This window comes from Narcine bancroftii, chromosome 2, assembly GCF_036971445.1.
Source record: "Narcine bancroftii isolate sNarBan1 chromosome 2, sNarBan1.hap1, whole genome shotgun sequence".
Classification (NCBI taxonomy): domain Eukaryota; kingdom Metazoa; phylum Chordata; class Chondrichthyes; order Torpediniformes; family Narcinidae; genus Narcine; species Narcine bancroftii.
The window spans coordinates 198,921,522-198,940,621 of record NC_091470.1 but is presented as its reverse complement, the minus strand read 5'-3'; the positions used below and the strand labels follow the sequence as shown (position 1 = coordinate 198,940,621).

Genomic DNA, 19,100 nt, shown 5'->3' with positions numbered 1-19,100 from the left:
GTTGAAAGTGTCAGCTCCACCCTCTGCAACAGCGTGGATCTCCCAGTGGCCACCCATTTCAAATCCCTGTCCCCTTCCCTCTTGTGCACTGACAGAGACCACAGAGAATAACACCTCATCTTCCAATTGGGCACCCTCCAATTAACTTTGACTTCTCTGGCTTTCGTTAATCCCCTTCCCTGTTGCCTTTCCCCCAGTGCGCTTTTTCTCCCCACTCCCTCCTTTCACAGAGCCAAAATCAGGTCTCGCCTCTCATCATATCCAATTAACCCCTTTTGTTGGTCTGTACACCTCCCCTGGCTGGTCTTCGGTCTTCATTCTGACGCCCTCCTGTTCTTGAGGTAGGCCTCTGGCCTAAAACGTCAGTAATGTATCTTGATCTCTTGTGGACGCAGCGAGACCGGCCGAGTTCCTCCAGCATTTCGGTGTTTTCACTGCTCTCTCTCCAGCTCTGGTTCAAGTTGGGGATATCTCTGCATCCGATTGGCTCCTGCTTCCTGTCTCAGGATCTTCTGGACACAATCCCATTGATTCACCTCCTCCCTTTCCGATGATCAGGGAATCCCTGTAATTCGGACGAAGCGGAGGGTCTGTTTCCTCTGGTTGAGACGGGAAGTCCAAACGAAGTGGGTTGGGGGGCGGGAGGAGGGAGAGGAAATGGCCTTAACTCCTGCCTGGCAGTTTGACCAAGAAAAGGGACGGGTTCACAGGAGGCCGGCTGATTCTACCTGCGGTTGGCGTCACATGACACATGGGATCCTCGTGTTTACAATGGGCCAAGTTAAAATGTCAAAATGTCATTTGTTGGGTGAGGGGACAGGAAGTAATGGTGGGGGGTGGGGGGAGGGGGCAGAATAGTTTTGTTGATTTGTGCTCCCTGATTTTGGAGAGACTGGACGCAGGCTGGGATATTGCTTCGCTGAACACCTTCGCTTTGTCTGTACCAGTAACCGGGCCTTCCCAGTGGTCAATCGCTACAATTATTCTGCGCCCCACTCCCGTCCTCGCATGTCTGTCTGTGGCCTCATGTACTGTCCCACCAAGACCACCTGTAAATTGGGAGAACAGCACTTGATTTTTCCGTTCAGCTGAATGGTGCCAACATTGACTTCTCTGGATTCTGCTAACCTTTCTTTGTTCTCCCTTTGTTTCCTTTCCCCAGCTTTCCTTCACCATTCACAGAGCCATCCCCCCTCCCCTTGCTGTGCCCCCTTTCTTATCCACCTCATGCCTGTGGGACCGTTCTCATCCTCTCGTTGACCATTTTGTTCGGATGCCTGCCGTCATTTTGTGTCCACATCTTGATGAAGGGCTCAAGCCTGAAACGTTAGTTATGTATCTTAATCTTGCTATATAAAGTACACTGTTTGACCTGCTGAGATTCTCCAGCTCTTTAATTTTACTGCCCCATTATTTCTCCCCCCCCCCCCCCCCCCCCTTTTTCCTACCCCAGCTTTGCTCAGGTAACCATGGGATCGACAGCAGAGAGCTACGTCAAGGAGTTCACGCGACATTCCACCGACATGATGCTGAACCTGAATGAGATGAGGAGGCGGGAAATCCTGACGGATGTGAAAGTCCTGGTGGAGGGGCAGGAGTTCCGGGCGCACAAGTCGGTGCTCGTGGCCTGCAGGTACCCCCAGATGCTCGCTCAATTGAGGGCAAGGTCATAACCTCTCTCCACACCCACCCCAGCTCCTCGTGCACGGCTGTCAGTCCGCCTCGACCACGCTCAGTAACTCTGCGGTATCGAATTCGGATAATTCCTCCACCCAAACTCCGTCTCTTGTCTTAACCTTTCAGACCATCTGCAAGAAGTTTATGTTCTCCCCTTGTCTCCTTCAGGCTCTCTGGTTTCCTCCCACCCTCCAAAAACATAGGTTAATCAGTGTATTTGAGGGGCACGGGCTCATGAGCCCATGTGTCTTTTGAAATCCAGAGTTTTGGATGCCCTCAGCAAGGAAAACACCCCCTTATATCCATGTACATGTGAAGAAAAAGACCTGTTCTTCTCTGAGTTGTACAAGAGGTATAAAGAGCAGGGAGCTGAGATTTTGAAGGAGGACTACAAGGAGTGTAGAAGGAATCTTAAGAAAGAAATTAGAAAGGCCAGAAAAAGGCACGAAGAGGCTTTGGCAGACAGAGTAAAAATAAATCCAAAGGGTTTCTATAGGTACATTAAAAGTAAAAGATTAGTGAGGAATAAAATTGGACCCCTTGTAGATAGCGAGGGTTAGCTGAGTGAGAAGTCAGAGGAAATGGGGGAAATTTTGAATGATTTCTTTGCCTTGGTATTCACTAGGGAAAAAAAATATTGAACCAGTTGAAGTAAAGAAAAATAGTGGGGAGGTCATGAAGCATATAAGGATAACCGAGGAGGTAGTGATGGCTGTGTTGAAAAAGGTAAAGGTGGATAAATCTCCGGGACCGGACAAAATATTCCCAAGGACACTCAGGGAGGCTTGTGGACAGATAGTGGGGCCATTAACAGAGATATTTAGGATGTCACTGGCCACGGGGGTAGTGCCAAAGGATTGGAGGGTTGCGCATGTGGTTCTGCTGTTTAAGAAAGGGTCCAAATGTAAACTTGGGAATTATAGGCCCGTGATTCTGACGTCTGTGGTGGGCAAATTGATGGAAAGTGTTCTGAGGGATGGTATTTACAAATATTTGGAGGTACAGGGATTGATAGGGAGTAATCAGCATGGTTTTGTCAGGGGTAGATCATGCTTGACAAACCTGATTGACTTTTTTGAGGGGGTTACAAAAAAGGTTGATGAAGGGAAAGCTGTGGAAGTTGTCTACTTAGACTTTAGTAAAGATTTTGACAAAGTTCCCCACAGGAGGTTAGGAAAAAAGGTGGAGGCATTAGGTATAAATAAGGAGGTAGTGAAATGGATTCAGCAATGGTTGAATGGGAGGTGTCAGAGAGAAGTGGTAGAAAATAGTTTGTCCAATTGGAGGGTGGTGACTAGTGGAGTTCCTCAGGGATCGGTCCTGGGTCTACTATCGTTTGTTATATATATTAACGATCTGGAAATAGGGGTGGAGAATTGGATGAGCAAGTTTGTGGATGATATAAAGATTGGTGGTGTTGTGGACAGTGAGGAAGATTACCGTAGATAAAAAGGTGATTTAGGAAGGCTGGAGGTGTGGGCTGAGAAATGGCTGAGGTTTTATAGTTTGGAAAGGCAAATCCAAATAGGTCATATGCATTAAATGGTAGGCTATTGAGATGTGCAGAGCAACAAAGGGATTTAGGAGTGATGGTAAATAGTACCCTCAAGGCTGATACTCAGGTAGATGGTGTGGTGAAGAAGGCATTTGGAATGTTGGCCTTCATAAATCGGAGTATTGAATTCAAGAGTGGGTGGGGGGTTATGATGAAATTGTACAAGGCATTGGTGAGGCCAAATTTGGAGTACTGTGTACAGTTTTGGTCACCAAATTATAGGAAAGATATAAACAAAATAGAGAGAGTGCAGAGAAGGTTCACGAGAATGTTGGCAGGATTTCAAGGTTTGAGATATAGGGAAAGGTTGTGCAGACTGGGGCTTTTTTCTCTGGAGCATAGAAGATTGAGGGGGGGACTTGATAGAGGTGTTTAAGATTTTAAAAAGGACAGACAGAGTAAACGTGGATAGGCTTTTTCAATTAAGAGTGGGGGAGATTCAAACTAGAGGGCATGGTTTAAGATTGAAGGGGGAAAATTATAAGGGGAACATGAGGGGACATTTCTTTACGCAAAGGGTGGTAGGGATGTGGAATGAGCTTCCGGCAGACGTGGTCGAGGTGGGATCATTGGTTACATTTAAGGAAAGCCTGGATAGTTACATGGAGAGGAGAGGACTAGAGGGGTATGGACCGGGTGCTGGTCAGTGGGACTAGGAGGGTGGGGATTTGTTACGGCATGGACTAGTAGTAGGGCCGAACTGGCCTGTTCTGTGCTGTAAGTGGTTATTTGATTATAACGGAACCTCTGTCAGCCTTTTGAACCAAGTGAATTTGCTCTGCACTGCCTCCAATATATCCGGCCTTGAGTGCAGAGAACCGTGATTGTGGACAGTATCCCAGGTGAAGTAGCACCAGGCTCCTATTCTCCCAATACTGGCCAATGGGCAGTCATGGTGTAACTGACGGGAGGTATTGCACCTAAGTCACCTAAGTTCCGTCAAAATCTTTCCGTGCGGGGTTGAAAACTTCCCAAGATTCTGAAGCGAATCACAACTGTCTGGTTGAACTAAAAACACAAGATGCTGGAGATCTCAGCAGGTCAAACAGTGTCCTTTATGTAGCAAAGATAAAGATACAGAACCAACGTTTTGGGCTTGAGCCCCTTCATCAAGGAATCTTTATGTATGTCTTGTCTTTGCTATATAGAATTTGACCTCCCAAGGACCTGATTTCAATGATCAATAATACCGAGAGTTGAGAATTCTCCATCCTTCTGTTCAAATTGTTCCTTGGCCTCTGGATCCTTGTTACCACCTTTAGCCCAACATCACTGTTCTAACCATAGAACATTACAGCACAGAAACGGGCCCTTCTGCTTTTCTAGACTGCCAAGCTATTATTCTGCCTAGTCCCACTGACCAGCACCCAGTCCATAGCCCTCTATACCCCTTCCATCCATGTACCTGTCCAAATTCTTCTTAAATGTTCAAATTGAGCCCGCATTCACAACTTCAGCTGGCAGCTTGTTCCACACTCCCACCACTCTCTGTGTGAAGTTCCCCCTAAACTTTTCATTCTTAATCCATGTCCTCTGGTTTGCATCTCACCTCCCCTCAGTGGGAAAAAATCGACCTACATTTACTCACTCTGTCCCCCTCATAATTTTAAATACCTCTATCAAATCTCCCCTTGTTCTCCAGGGAATAAATTCCTAAACTGTTTAACCTTTCCCTGGTGCTCAGTTCACCAAGTTCGGGCAACATTCCAGTAAATCTCTGCACTCTTTCTATCTCATCGATATCTTTCTTGTAGTTCGGTGACCAAAACTGCACACAATACTCCAAATTTGGCCTCACCAATATCTTGTACAATTTGACCATAGCATCCCAACTCCTATACAAATGGTACTGCTTGTCCAGCTGAGTTTCTCCAGCATTATGTTTTAACTCCTCTGCTCAATACTCTGATTTATGAAGGCCAATGTGCCAAAAACTCTCTGTATGACTCAATCCCATCTGTGACTTTCAGGGGATTGTGTATCCCCAATCCCACTGTTCTCCTCAGTTCCCATTTGACATGAAGGACCAAATAACCTCCTGTTGGGGAGAGGAGGAAGATCTTCATGCAGTGAGATGGAGTCAGGAATGTGTTGACTGAGGGGAGTCTAGAGCAGAGTCAACAGGGAGTCAGATAAATCAGAATCTATTGTCACAAACAAGTCACGAAATTCGTTGTTTTGTGGCAGCATCACACTGCCAACATTTTGTTATGAATAACAAAGGAACAGCGATGGAAAATTCACCTAACAGTGGTAAATTCAAAATAATAATTGTTATTTAACTATTAATAACATAACATTTCTTGCTTATCTCTAATCGTTAACTTAATTCCCACTATGTGCAAATGTAGATATGTGTGTGTTGAAATCCAAACTATTACAGTTGAGCTTGAGTTCGAAAAGTCCATTTTAAACTTCAGTATCAACCATCTTGCGTTGCTTGAGGATTTCCAAATCACAGTTCAGAAGTAATTATGAAGCACTTTTCAACCTCCTGTCTTCCGATCTCTTTAAACTCGTGAGTGTTTTGCTGAGTTGTCTTTCAGAGAGGGATTCATCATACACAATTTTCCCCCTATCTTGTTAGGGTTGATCTTTACTGTGATTTTTTTTTTCTGTGATCAAAAGCAAAGTGGTCTGTCTTACTTTAAAGCTACTTATTTTGAGTATCTCCCATCATAAGGTAATAAAATACAGAACAGCATCTCCCTCTTTCTCCAGAGACTACTGTTTCACCCCTATGTCTTTCACAGGATGGTCAATCTCTTTTTTAGTATCCAAAATGTCTCTCTGCCTTCAGTTATGTTTATCTGAAATTATGTGACATGATGCCACCACTGCTTCAGTTTAATTTCTCCAAAACACTTTACATCCAGAAAAACATCTGACCTCATCTATGTCCAAGAGGTTATGACTCCCGAAAGTCTGAGCACAGGTCACTCAAGAACTTGCTTAATTGACTGACTGCCAGTAGAATGCTGTGTAAATGCACCCATTGTCCTGGAATTGATTAAGATCCATTTCATTTCCATTATGGTCTTGTTCTGTGTGTGACCATGTCCAACCATAACTAACTTTACTAAAACGTGTATATGAAATATAGTTTAACATTAAAGTAAAGCTTAATACAAGTCCGTTACAATTCGTATAAACCACCTGACAAAAATAATAAAATTAGTGCACAAAAAGTCAGAGGTAAATGTCTGTGGTTCATTGATCATTCAGGAATCTGATGGCAAATATTTCGAAGGAAAGAAAGGGCAGAGAGAGGATATAGGGCAGGCCAGGAGAAACTAGGGTCATTTTTTTTTAAATGTACAGCTCAGTAAGAGACCCTTCCAGCCCATGAGCCTGTGCTGCCAATTAGACACCAATGAATCTACAACCCCCAGTTCATTTTGAATGTTGGGAAGAAACTGGAGGTGCCCCACCTCACAGGGAAAGCCCCGCAGGTCACGGGGAGATTTTCCAAACTCCTTACAGACAGCGCGGAATTTGGAACCTGGGTTGCTGGCGCTGTAACAGCGTCATGCTGACCTCTACACCAGGGCTGGCCAAAGTGGCTGGACGCAATAGCCACGTATGATAAACTTCAGACGTTTGAGAGCTGCAGGATTCCATGCGCCCTAAAACTATCACTGTGAGCATTGGCTTGTACAATTCCTGTCTCAATCAAAATACATTTAAATATATATTTTTTAAATTAAATTTAGACATGCAGCATGCTAGCAGGCCATTACAGCCTACGAGTCTGTGCCGTCCAATTTGCACCCCATTAACCTACACCCCCCAGTACATTTTGAATGTTGGGAGGAAACTAGAGCCCCTGGGGAAAACCCACGCAGACATGGGGAGAACATACAAGCTCCTTACAGATAGATCGGGATTCAAACCCCGGTCCTGATCACGGGCATTGTAAAGGTGTTGCAGTAAATGCTACGCTAACCATTCCGCTCCTAATGCGTGCCGTCACGCTTCCGCGAGCCACACATGTCAGTCACTTGCGAGCTATATTTTGGCCACCCCTGTGCTATGTTAGCCTTCCCGCCGTATTGGGCTGCAGTGGATTGGGAAACTCTGCCTATTGACACTCCACCTCTCTCCATCACACCCCCCCCCCCCAAAATTCTCCCTCCATCCCCAACCCTCTCTTGCCTCAGTGGCTTTTTCTACTCCATCTTCTCGGACCAGACGAAGAGGCACGTGAGCCTGCTGACGCTGCCCCTTGGCGTGACGGCTGATGGATTCCGTCTGCTGCTGGACTTCATGTACACCTCCTGCCTACCCCTGGAAGCAGGATCCGTGGCCCAGGTGCAGGCCGCAGCTAGTTACCTGCAGATGGACCACGTGGTGGAGGCCTGCCGTAGCTTTGCCCACTTCAGGTAGGGGGAGGGTTGTGGTTCCTGGGGGAGATGGGGCTGTGGTTCCTCTGAGGGTTGGGGGGGATGGTGGGGATGTAACTGGATAATATGGTGTTGCACAACGTGCTATTTCACAGAACATATTGTGGATGTTAAGTGACACAAGACTGTTGAGGGTTTCAGGATAGGGGGGAGGGTTCAGTTCTTATTTTTTAGGTAGGAATAATTGGGTCAGCACAACATCAAGTGCTGAAGGGCCTGTACTGTGCTGTCGTGTTCTATGTTCAACGTATGAGTTAAAAGCAGGCAGAGTCCTGCCCAAAAGGATGGGGGAAGAGCACTGGCCCACAAGAAAAGGGGGGGGGTATAAGAGGAAAAAGGCTGAGAGGTGATGGGGAGAGGGGTTTAAAAACGTGGACGCTGGAGAAATTCAGCCGGTCAGACCATGTACTTTATGTAGCAAAGATACATCATCACTGTTTTGGGCTTGAACCCTTCATCAAGGTTTGAGAACAATGTTGGCAGGTATCTGAATAAAAGAGGAGGTGGGAGACTGGGGGGGGTGGGTAGCATGGTCCCACAGGCAGGAGGTATTAGGTGGATAAGGGAGGGGGGGCACAGCAGGGAAAGGGGGAGGGGGGGATGGTTCTGGGGGTTGAGAGCTGGAGGAAAGGAGGTGGAGGGACGGGGAAGGGAGGTCGAACGGGGAGTGGGCCAGCATAAACTGGAGCAGTCAATATTAATGCCACCTGACTGGAGAGTGTCCAGATGGAATATGAGGTGCTGTTCCTCCAATTTGCGGGTGGTCTTGGTGGGACAGTGGACGAGGCTGTGGCCAGGCGTGCGAGTATGGGAGTGGGGCATGGAATTGGAATGGCAGCCACTGGGAGGTCCATGCCACTGAAGTGGACAGAGCGAAGGTGCTCTGTGAAGCGATCTCCCGGTCTGTGCCCAGTCTCCCCAATGTAGAAGAGACCACAGCAGGAATGTTGGATGCAGTAGATGAAGTGTGCGGTTTGGAGCCCTGGATGGTGGTGAAGGAGGAGGTGGAATTTGTTGGTTGGGGCTGTGCTGAGCAGCCAGTGGGTGGGGTGGGCTCTGCTTCCCACCAAAGGGGTGGCAGCTTTCATGTGCTAGATTTCAGATTCATTGTTTGAGTACATACAGCACATCACATACAGCCCTGAGATTCCTTTTTCCTGTGGGCACAAGAGCTGTTAGCTTAGAAGATGGATATAATGGAAAACTATAATAGAAGAAATAATATAAAGATAGTAGGCCTGAAGGAAGATGAAGAAGGCAAGAATATGAGAGAATTTATAAAAGATTGGATCCTCAGGGTCCTAGGAAGACCAGAATTACAGGAAGAAATGGAAATAGAGAGGGCACATAGAACACTAGCCCCGAAACCACAACCGCAGCAAAAACCAAGATCCATTTTAGTAAAATTCTTAAGATATACAACAAGAGAAAATATATTGGAGAAAGCAATGAAGAAAATAAGAGAAGACAAAAAGCCACTGGAATACAAAGGTCAAAAATTTATTTTCTATCCAGACATAAGTTTTGAAATCCTGAAGAAGAGGAAGGAGTTCAATACAGCAAAAATGATCTTATGGAAAAAAGGATATAAATTTATGTTAAAGTACCCAGCGGTACTTAAAATAGTTATTCCAGGGCAACAAAACAGACTATTCTCGGATCCAGAGGAAGCACGAAAATTTGCAGAACAAATACAAAACAAGCAGAGAGATGAAGATATGAATGAGAGTAAAAATGACCACGAACTATATGTATGTGTGTATATGGGATCGACAACGAGATAGACAACAGACTCACCAAGGCAAAAAGCGCCTTTGGAAGACAACACAAAAGAGTCTGGAAAAACAACCAACTGAAAAACCTCACGAAGATAAGCGTATACAGAGCCGTTGTCATACCCACACTCCTGTTCGGCTCCGAATCATGGGTCCTCAACCGGCATCACCTACGGCTCCTAGAACGCTTTCACCAGCGTTGTCTCCGCTCCATCCTCAACATTCATTGGAGCGACTTCATCCCTAACATCGAAGTACTCGAGATGGCAGAGGCCGACAGCATCGAGTCCACGCTGCTGAAGATCCAGCTGCGCTGGGTGGGTCACGTCTCCAGAATGGAGGACCATTGCCTTCCCAAGATCGTGTTATATGGCGAGCTCTCCACTGGCCACCGTGACAGAGGTGCACCAAAGAAGAGGTACAAGGACTGCCTAAAGAAATCTCTTGGTGCCTGCCACATTGACCATCGCCAGTGGGCTGATATCACCTCAAACCGTACATCTTTGTGCCTCACAGTTCGGCGGGCAGCAACCTCCTTTGAAGAAGACCACAGAGCCCACCTCACTGACAAAAGACAAAGGAGGAAAAACCCAACACTCAACCCCAACCAACCAATTTTCCCCTGCAACCGCTGCAACCGTGTCTGCATGTCCCGCATCGGACTTGTCAGCCACAAATGAGCCTGCAGCTGACGTGGACATTTACCCCCTCCATAAATCTTCGTCCGCGAAGCCAAGCCAAAGAAAGAAATTTAAAAAAAAATATATATATATATATAGATGTGTATGTATATATGTGTATACATGAGTGTATCTGTATTTAGAGGAAAATATATAGAGTATAGGTAAGAATTAATAAGGGAATGAAAGGGAATAGAGGGAATAAGGAGGGAATTAAAAAAGTGACCTTTGTTATATATGAAAATTGAAATCTTTTGCGGGGGGGGGGGGCTGGGAGGGGAGGAGTTACGGCCACTGCAAAATCAGTTGACGCTTGCGAGTGAATTTGCAAATCCAAATGGAGAGGGGAGAAGTGGTTGCTCGGCAAGGGATAAAGGGCAACTCAGCAGGGGGAGGGGAGAATGGGGTTAAAGAAGTTTTAAGTAGGAAAATAAGGAAAATGTTTGATGTTTTAGAAATGTTGTCTTATAAAGTGTTCAAAACAAGAAAGCAGAAATGGATAAGAAGGAAAGGTAATGATGGAGGAACGGAAAGGGAAGATAAACATAGTATGGAATGGCTACGTTGAACTATATGACTTTAAATATTAACGGAATACATAACCAAATCAAAAGGAAGAAACTGCTAAATTTACTGAAAAAAGAAAAAATTGATATAGCATTTGTGCAAGAAACACATTTAACTGGATTGGAGCACAAGAAATTAAAGAGAGATTGGGTAGGACATGTAACAGCAGCGTCGTATAATTCAAAAGCAAGAGGAGTAGCTATATTAATCAGTAAAAATATACCAATTAAAATAGAAGAGGAAATAATAGATCCAGCAGGGAGATATGTAATGATAAAATGTAAGATATATTCGGAGTTTTGGAATGTACTCAATGTATATTCACCTAACGAAGAAGATCAAAAGTTTATGCAAGAAATTTTTTTGAAGATAGCAGATACGCAAGGGAACATATTAATAGGAGGGGATTTCAACCTTAATTTGGATTCCAATACGGATAAAACTGGGAAAAAAATTAAGAGAAAGAACAAAGTAACCAAATTTATAATTAAATCAATGCAAGAAATGCAACTTTTGGATATATGGAGGAAACAACACCCAAAGGAAAAGGAATATTCATATTATTCGGGTAGACATTAAACATACTCAAGAATAGACCTATTTCTGTTATCAGCTCGTATGCAAGATAGAGTAAGAAAAACAGAATATAAAGCGAGAATATTATCGGACCATTCACCCTTGATATTGACAATAGAGTTAGAGGACATCCCTCCAAGAATGTATAGATAGAGATTAAACTCCATGCTACTTAAAAGGCAGGATTTTAGAGAATTAATTGAAAGACAAATTAAAATGTACTTTGAAATAAATACAGAATCAGTGAAAGATAAGTTTATACTATGGGATGCAATGAAAGCGTTCATTAGAGGGCAAATAATAAGTTATGTAACCAAGATGAAGAAGGACTACAATCAGGAAACAGAGCAGTTGGAAAGGGAAATAGAAAATATAGAAAAAGAATTAGCAATGAAGGAAGATACAACTAAAAGAAGAGAATTGGCAGATAAAAAAATAAAATATAAAACACTACAAACATGTCAGGTGGAGAAGAACATAATGAAGACAAAACAGAAATATTATGAACTAGGGGAAAAAACGCATAAAATTCTAGCATGGCAGCTTAAGACAGAACAAGCTAAGAAAATGGTATTGGCATCAAGGAAAAAAGACAAACAAATCACATATAATCCAACGGAGATTAATGAAAACTTTAGAGAATTCTATGAACAATTATACCAAACTGAAAATGAAGGGAAAGAAGGCAAAATAGATGAATTTTTAACTAAAATTGAACTACCAAAATTACAAATAGAGGAACAAAATAAATTAACAGAACCATTTGAAATAGTAGAAATACAAGAGATAATAAAAAACTACCAAATAATAAAACACCAGGAGAGGATGGATTCCCAATAGAATTCTATAAAACATTTAAAGATTTATTAATTCCTCCCCTCCTGGAAGTAATCAACCAGATTGACAAAACACAAAGCTTACCAGATTCATGTAAAACAGCAATAATTATAGTAATACCAAAGACAGGGAAAGATCCACTCGCACCAGCGTCATATAGACCAATATCATTACTTAACACTGATTATAAGATAATAGCTAAACAGATTAGCAGATTATGTACCTAAAATGGTAAATCTAGACCAAACTGGATTTATTAAAAAAAGACGGTCAACAGACAATATTTGTAAATGCAGTAGAAGGGAGTAAACGCCAACAGTAGCAGTTGCTTTAGACGCAGAGAAGGCCTTTGACAGAGTAGAATGGAATTATTTATTCAAAGTATCGCAAAAATTCAGTTTACCAGAGAAGTATATTAATTGGATTAAAGCATTATATAAGGGGCCATTGGCGAAAGTGACAGTAAATGGATATATATCAAAGCAATTTAATTTAAGCAGATCAACAAGGCAGGGATGCCCACTATCACCCTTATTGTTCGCATTAGCTCTAGAACCACTAGCAGAATTGATAAGAACAGAAAATAATATAAAAGGGATAAAAATAAAAGATAAGGAATATAAAATCAGTCTATTTGCGGACGATGTTATAGTATACTTAACAGAACCAGAACTATCAATAAAAGAATTATATAAGAAATTCAAGGAATATGGAGAAGTGTCGGGTTACAAGATTAACGTAAATAAAAGTGAAGCAATGCCAATGAATAATGCAGATTTCTCAAAATTTAAGAAGGAATCACCATTCAGATGACAAATGCAAGCAATAAGATACCTAGGTAAACAAATAAATAAAAATCTCGGCCATCTATATAAACTCAATTATTATCCACTAATGAAAAAATTACAGGGCGATTTAGAGCATTGGAAAGATTTACCACTAACACTAATAGGAAGGATAAACTGTATTAAAATGAACATTTTCCCAAGGATACTATACCTACTTCAGGCATTGCCAATACACTTGACAGAGAAATTCTTCAAGGAGTTAAAGAAAATAATAAGGAAATTTTTATGGAAAGGGGGGAAACCGAGGATAGCACTAGATAAATTAACAGAATGGTATAAACAAGGAGGCTTACAATTGCCAAACTTTAAAAATTATTATAGAGCCGCACAATTAAGATACCTATCAGATTTTTACCAAACAAGGGAAAAGCCAGATTGGGCTAGATTAGAACTAGATAAAATAGGGGAAAAGATACCTGAACACATATTATATAAATGGGATGAAAAATTGGTACAACGTAGGAGTTCTCCAGTATTACATCATCTGCTCAATATTTGGAAGAAGATTCATGTAGAAAGGAATAAAACAAATTACCAATTACCAAAACTTATAATGACGCAAAATCAGTTACTCCCTTTTACAATAGATAACCTTTCCTTTAGAGAATGGGAGAAAAAAGGGATCAAAAGAATAGAAAATTGTTTTTCAGGAAATAGATTATTATCCTTTGAACAAATGAAGGATAAATATAATATAACTCAAGATACAGTGTTGGCATATTACCAATTGAGATCCTACTTGAAGGACAAATTAGCAAGTAGTCTGAGGTTACCAGAGGGAAGTAACTTTGAATATGTGATTACAGATACATTGACAATCAAAAGATTTATAACAAATATGTATATTAAACTGCAAGAAAAGGAGAATGAGGAAACAAATGGTAAAACTAAACAAAAATGGGAACAAGATCTAAATATAAAGATAAAGAAGGAAACATGGGAGAAGTTGTGCTCTGGAACGATGAGAAATACAATAAATACGAGGTTACGTATGATACAATATAACTGGATACACAGGCTATACATTACACCTCAAAAGTTAAATAAATGGGACCCAACAGGATCTGATAGATGTTTTCGTTGTAAGTAACATAAAAAATAAAAAATTTGGACTTGATTTGGATGGTGCACAAAAAAGATTTGTTAAGATGGCTCTAGCCGTAGCAAAAAAATGTATTATGTCAACCTGGAAATTGGAAGATAATTTGATACCATCTACATACAATGGTATGTAGAAATGAATAAATGTATTCCATTAGAAAAAATAACATATAATTTAAGAAATAATATTGAAATATTTGAACAAATATGGGAGCCATACATGAAACACAATAGAGAAAACCTACCGGGGTCATGTACCACCTAAATTAACGAAAGGAGAAGGAAATGAAAAGAATTGACTCAGTGGAATTTCTTGTTTAATTTTATTGAATGAGAACAATGTTTGACTGGTTTAATGTGTCTTAGATTTTGTACTTTAAATGAATGGGAGGGGAGGTAGGGAGGGTGGGATGGGAGGAGGGAGGGGGGGAGAAAATGACACTATATATTTGAAAAGGAAAATGTATGTATCTTGGTCAGTGTGGTTTATGGTGTGAAAAATAAAAAAAAAATTAAAAAGAAAAAGAGGAGTCTGATGGTGGAGGGGCAGCAGCGGTTTCTGAACCTGGTGGTGTGAGTCTTGTGGCACCGATACCTCTTTCCTGACGGCAGCAGCGAGAACAGAGTGGGTGCTGGGTGGTGATCGCTGCTGCTCTCCAATGGCAGTGTTCCCCGTAGATGTTCTCAATGGTGGGGGAGGGCTTTTCCTCTGATGTCCTGGGCTGGGTCTGCTACCTTTTGCAGGGCTTTCAGGTCATGAATATTGGTGTCCCCGTACCAGATCGTGATGCAGCCGGTCAGTGCACTTTCCACCGCACCACTGTAGAAATTTGCCAGGGTTTCTGGTGTCCTACCAAACCTCCGCAAACTCCTGAGGAAGTAGAGGTGCTGACTTGCTTTCTTTATGATGCCATTGATGTGTTGGGTCCAGGAAAGATCCTCCGAGATAGTGACTCCCAAGAGCTTAAATTTGCTCACCTTGATTGACTGCTATTGTCCAGTAACCGTCTTCCTCCTCGTTCTTCCACAGGGCCCCGCTTGGCCGCACCTTCCTGAAGTCACTGGAGACGCCGCAGGCCAGGCACGCCCTCCCCTTCTTGCAGCCTGGCTCCGTGTTCCCAGTCAGTAACTTGGCTTCATCGCTGGCCGGTGGGACAGGAGGCTGCAGCCTTTTGCCGGACTCTGCCTTCTGCTTCGCCCCCGGCTGCCAAGCCCTGCACAAGGTCACAACGGGAGGAGGGGGACTGTTGACCAGCAGCCGGGGAGCTGTCCGGGGTCCGGGGTCTGGTCCCAGTGTCCACGGGCCAGGCGCTGAGAAGCCTGCGGCGGTGGCTGGTGGTGAGAGTGGCAAGCCCTCGCCGCCACTTCCCGGCAGCCCTCGGCACTCGGACTGCCGGCCCAACTCGCCCACCGAGTCGAAGAGTGCAGGGCTAGAGCGCAGCCCGCCCTCAGCCAACCGGGCCACTGTCCCAGACCCCAAGGCCTGTAACTGGAAGAAGTACAAGTTCATCGTTCTCAACTCACTGAACCAAGGTGGGCAGGGGCAGCCCGGCGCCCACAGCAGCCCTGAGGGCGACGCTGAGGAAGACTCAATGCACAGTGAGGAAGCCAGTCGGTGAGTGTGGCGGAGAAGACCTGTCTCCACCCCTCAATCTCTCGTCCATCCATCTCTCCGTATCCCAAACCCAACGGGATTCCCATTCCCTCTGGCCCATCCCTGGCTTCCTGTTCCTAAATCGCTCCTTCAAGTGCTGAGCTGTAGGCAGGGTAAGGAACCTTTGTGGCCTTTGATGTGTGGCTACAACGCTGTGTTGCAGTAACGTTGAAGTGTGTATTAGAATATAGAACATTACAGCACCATACAGGCCCTTTGGCCCATGATGCTGTGCTGACCTAGTGTATGTACTCATGTAATAGTTGACTCCGCTTTTTGGGCCCAAAAATTGTGTGTTTACCATATGACCTGTGTAAAAGTTGAGCCCTACTTTTTGGCCCAACTGCCCGTCCATCTGAGCTCCCGACTGCGACTGGGAATCTTTGTCCCGACCACCTGACACCCTGTTCACAGACTCTCTCTCCTTGGCCACGGCCGCCCATCTGAACTCCCAATTCACTGACCGTGGATCTTCGCCCCAGCTGGCCACCCGCCCACCGAAGATTCCGCGAGCTCTCCCCAAGGCCCCAGCACAGACTCTCTCCTCAGCCTCAGCTGCCCGTCCGAGCTCACAACATACTGACTGTGTATCCTCGGCCCCAGCCACCTGCCCTCCAGAGGCCCGGGCTGCAGACTTTCCGCGAGGACCCAGACTCCTGCCTATCCAAGCTCCTGTCGTTCAAAATATCGACTTACCCAGTCCCCGCAAATTGAGTTCCCGACGCCTTGAATAATATAGGTAATTACAGTGGTCAAAAGTATGACGTATAAAAGTTGACCCCTCCCCCACATTTGACCTGAAAAATTAGTCCCAAAAATTCGACCATTATACCACTATATACCTACCAAAGAAAACTAAACCCTCCCTACCCCGTAACCCTCTATTTTACCTCCATCCATGTGCCTGTCTCAGAGTCTCTTAAATGCCCCTAATGTTTCAGGTTCCACCACCATCCCTGGCAAAACATTCTAGGCCCCCACAACTTTATATATATGTATATATATATATATATATATATATATATAAATCCTACCCCTGACAACTGCCCTAAACTTTCCATCCTTCACTTTGTACAGATGTCCTCTGGTGTTTCCCTGGGGGTGGGAAGGGGGGGCGGGAAGGTGCTTGCTGGCTCCCCATCTCATCTTTGCTTTTCATAATCTTGTAGACTCCTCTCATCCTTCTGCGCTCCAAAGAGAAGAGTCCCAGCTCTGCTCACCTTACCTCATAAGACTTGTTTCCCAATCCTGGTAACATCCTGGTGAATCTTCTCTGCCCCCTCTTCATAGCCGCCACATCCTTCCTATAATGAGGTGACCAGAACTGAACACAATACTCGAACTGTTGGTCTCACCAGAGATTTGTAGAGTTGCAACATGATCTCTCTGCTCTTGAACTCAATCCCCCCATTAATGAATCCCACTGTTCCATAGGCCTTCTTAACTGTCCTATCAACCTGCGCGGCGACTTTGAGAGATGCATGGATTTGGACCCAAATGTCCGTTTGTTCTTGCACATTGTTAAGTGTCTGAACATTAACCCTGTACTCAGCCTTCTGGTTTGACCTTCTTGTCTATCTTCTTTTGTAACCTTCAATCACCTTCAACTCCTCCATCCCTTGTATCATCCGCAAACCTACTGACCCATCCTTCCACTTCTTCATCGAGGACATTTATAAAAATCACAAAGAGCAGGGGGTCCCAGAACAGATCCCTCCGGAACTCCACTAGCCACCGACCTCCAGGCAGAATACTTCCCGTGTTTGAACACAAGAACATTAAAAAAAAAGGAGCAGGAGTTGGCCATTTGGCCCGTAGAGCCTGCTGCACCACGGCTGATTTGATGAGAGGCTCATCTCCACCTACCTGCCTTTTTCCCCAAATCCCTCAATTCCCCAACTATGTAAAAATCTTGTCCTCAATATATTTACTGAGGCCACCTCCACTGCTTCAATGGGCAGCGAATTCCACAAATTCCCCACCCTCTGGGCGAGGCAGTTCCTCCTCATCTCTGTCCTAAATCTATTACCCTGAATCTTGAGGCTATGTCCCCTAGTTCTGGTCTCCCCATTAATGGAAATGCCTACATCTATCTTATCAATGCTTTTCATAATTTTATGTTTCTATAAGATGATCTCGAAATTCCAGTGAATACAGTCCCAGGTGACTCGATCTCTCCTCATAGGCCAACCTCTCATCTCTGGAATCAACCTGGTGAACCTCCTCTGCACCACCTCCAAAGCCAGTCCATCCTTTCTCAAGTACAGAGATCAGAACTGCACGCCGTGTTCCAGACGCGGCCTCGCCGGGACCGTGTCTGGTTGCAGCAGAATCCCCCTGCTCCTCAATCCAATCCCTCCAGCGGTGAAGGCCAACGTTCCATTCACTGCCTTGATAGCCTGCTACACCTGCATCCAACCTTTTGTGATTCACACACATGCAGTGAGTGTTATCTGTGCTTGAGGTCCCCACCATATCTGTGCAAGAGCGAGCTGACCTCTGTTTCCGCATAGGTTCCCTGGAGTCTGACTGATCCTTCTCTGCCTCCACCCTGCCCCGACTGTTGGTTGGTGGGAAGGGTCAGTTTCTGTGCTCAGGGCCCACAAGTAGCACAGGAGGGGGTTTCTATCTCCCATACACACCCCCCCAACCCCAGTCCCCAAAAACCTACCTCGCGTGAATAATTCATCCTGGGCGAGACAGGATGGCCAGATTGCTGCCTGGCGCGACTCTCATCATGCCTTCAACATGTCCAGGTCTTCGTCGGACTCTCGGGAATCGCAGGGCTCTTCTGTCTGCTCAGCGTGCGAGCTGCACTTTGGGCGCCCCTCGGGGCTCTGCCATCACGTCCTGGACTCTCACCCTCCAGAGGAAATCGCGGAATACCATTCCGAATTCTCTGACAGCGGGTCAGGTGAGGAAAGTGGGGATGTACGGCATTAATCCCCCCACCCCCACCGGTTTCGAGCCTCGCTGGTGGCTCAGAGATTTCAGACCAGAGTCCGTCCAAGGAAGGAGGTTGTGGGGTTGGGTCCCAAACGCCAAGGGTGGAGCTTGGACATCCCATGCTGCCTGCTGGTCGGGGCTGCGTTTTGGACTCCTGTCTGCTCTCTCTTGTGTGGTGAGAAACACGCAAAGCCACAGATTGCAGATAGTGTATGGTTTTTACAAGCAGATTCTACCAATTGGAATTTACGGTTGTAAAACTAAAAACGCTGGTCAGATAAATCTGACCCTACAACTGGAGAAGGCAATGGGAAACCACCGTGTATAATCATAACTAATGTCTCAGCTCAAAGAAGGAGCCTTCACCAGAGGAGAAGAGGCAACAACTCCAATTCGGAGGGTCAGAGACATGATCGCTCATGCCGGACGGCAAGGAACATGAATGAATTAATGGACTTGTTCTGTGCACCATTTCAAAGGA

The 19,100-nt window shown here is 44.6% G+C and overlaps 1 protein-coding gene across 4 annotated transcripts in view; it reads left to right on the top strand.

Annotated features, from left to right (window-relative positions):
• Nucleotides 1-19,100, top strand: part of LOC138754954 (B-cell CLL/lymphoma 6 member B protein-like) — a 73,660-nt gene that overhangs the window by 24,678 nt on the left and 29,882 nt on the right. For all 4 annotated transcript variants that reach the window (XM_069920018.1, XM_069920016.1, XM_069920017.1 and 1 more), the window contains exons 3-6: nucleotides 1,454-1,633; nucleotides 7,393-7,614; nucleotides 15,050-15,634; nucleotides 18,430-18,587. In XM_069920018.1, coding sequence (XP_069776119.1) covers nucleotides 1,470-1,633; nucleotides 7,393-7,614; nucleotides 15,050-15,634; nucleotides 18,430-18,587 — 1,129 coding nt within the window. In that variant the 5' untranslated portion in view covers nucleotides 1,454-1,469. The remainder of the gene's footprint in view (nucleotides 1-1,453; nucleotides 1,634-7,392; nucleotides 7,615-15,049; nucleotides 15,635-18,429; nucleotides 18,588-19,100) is intronic.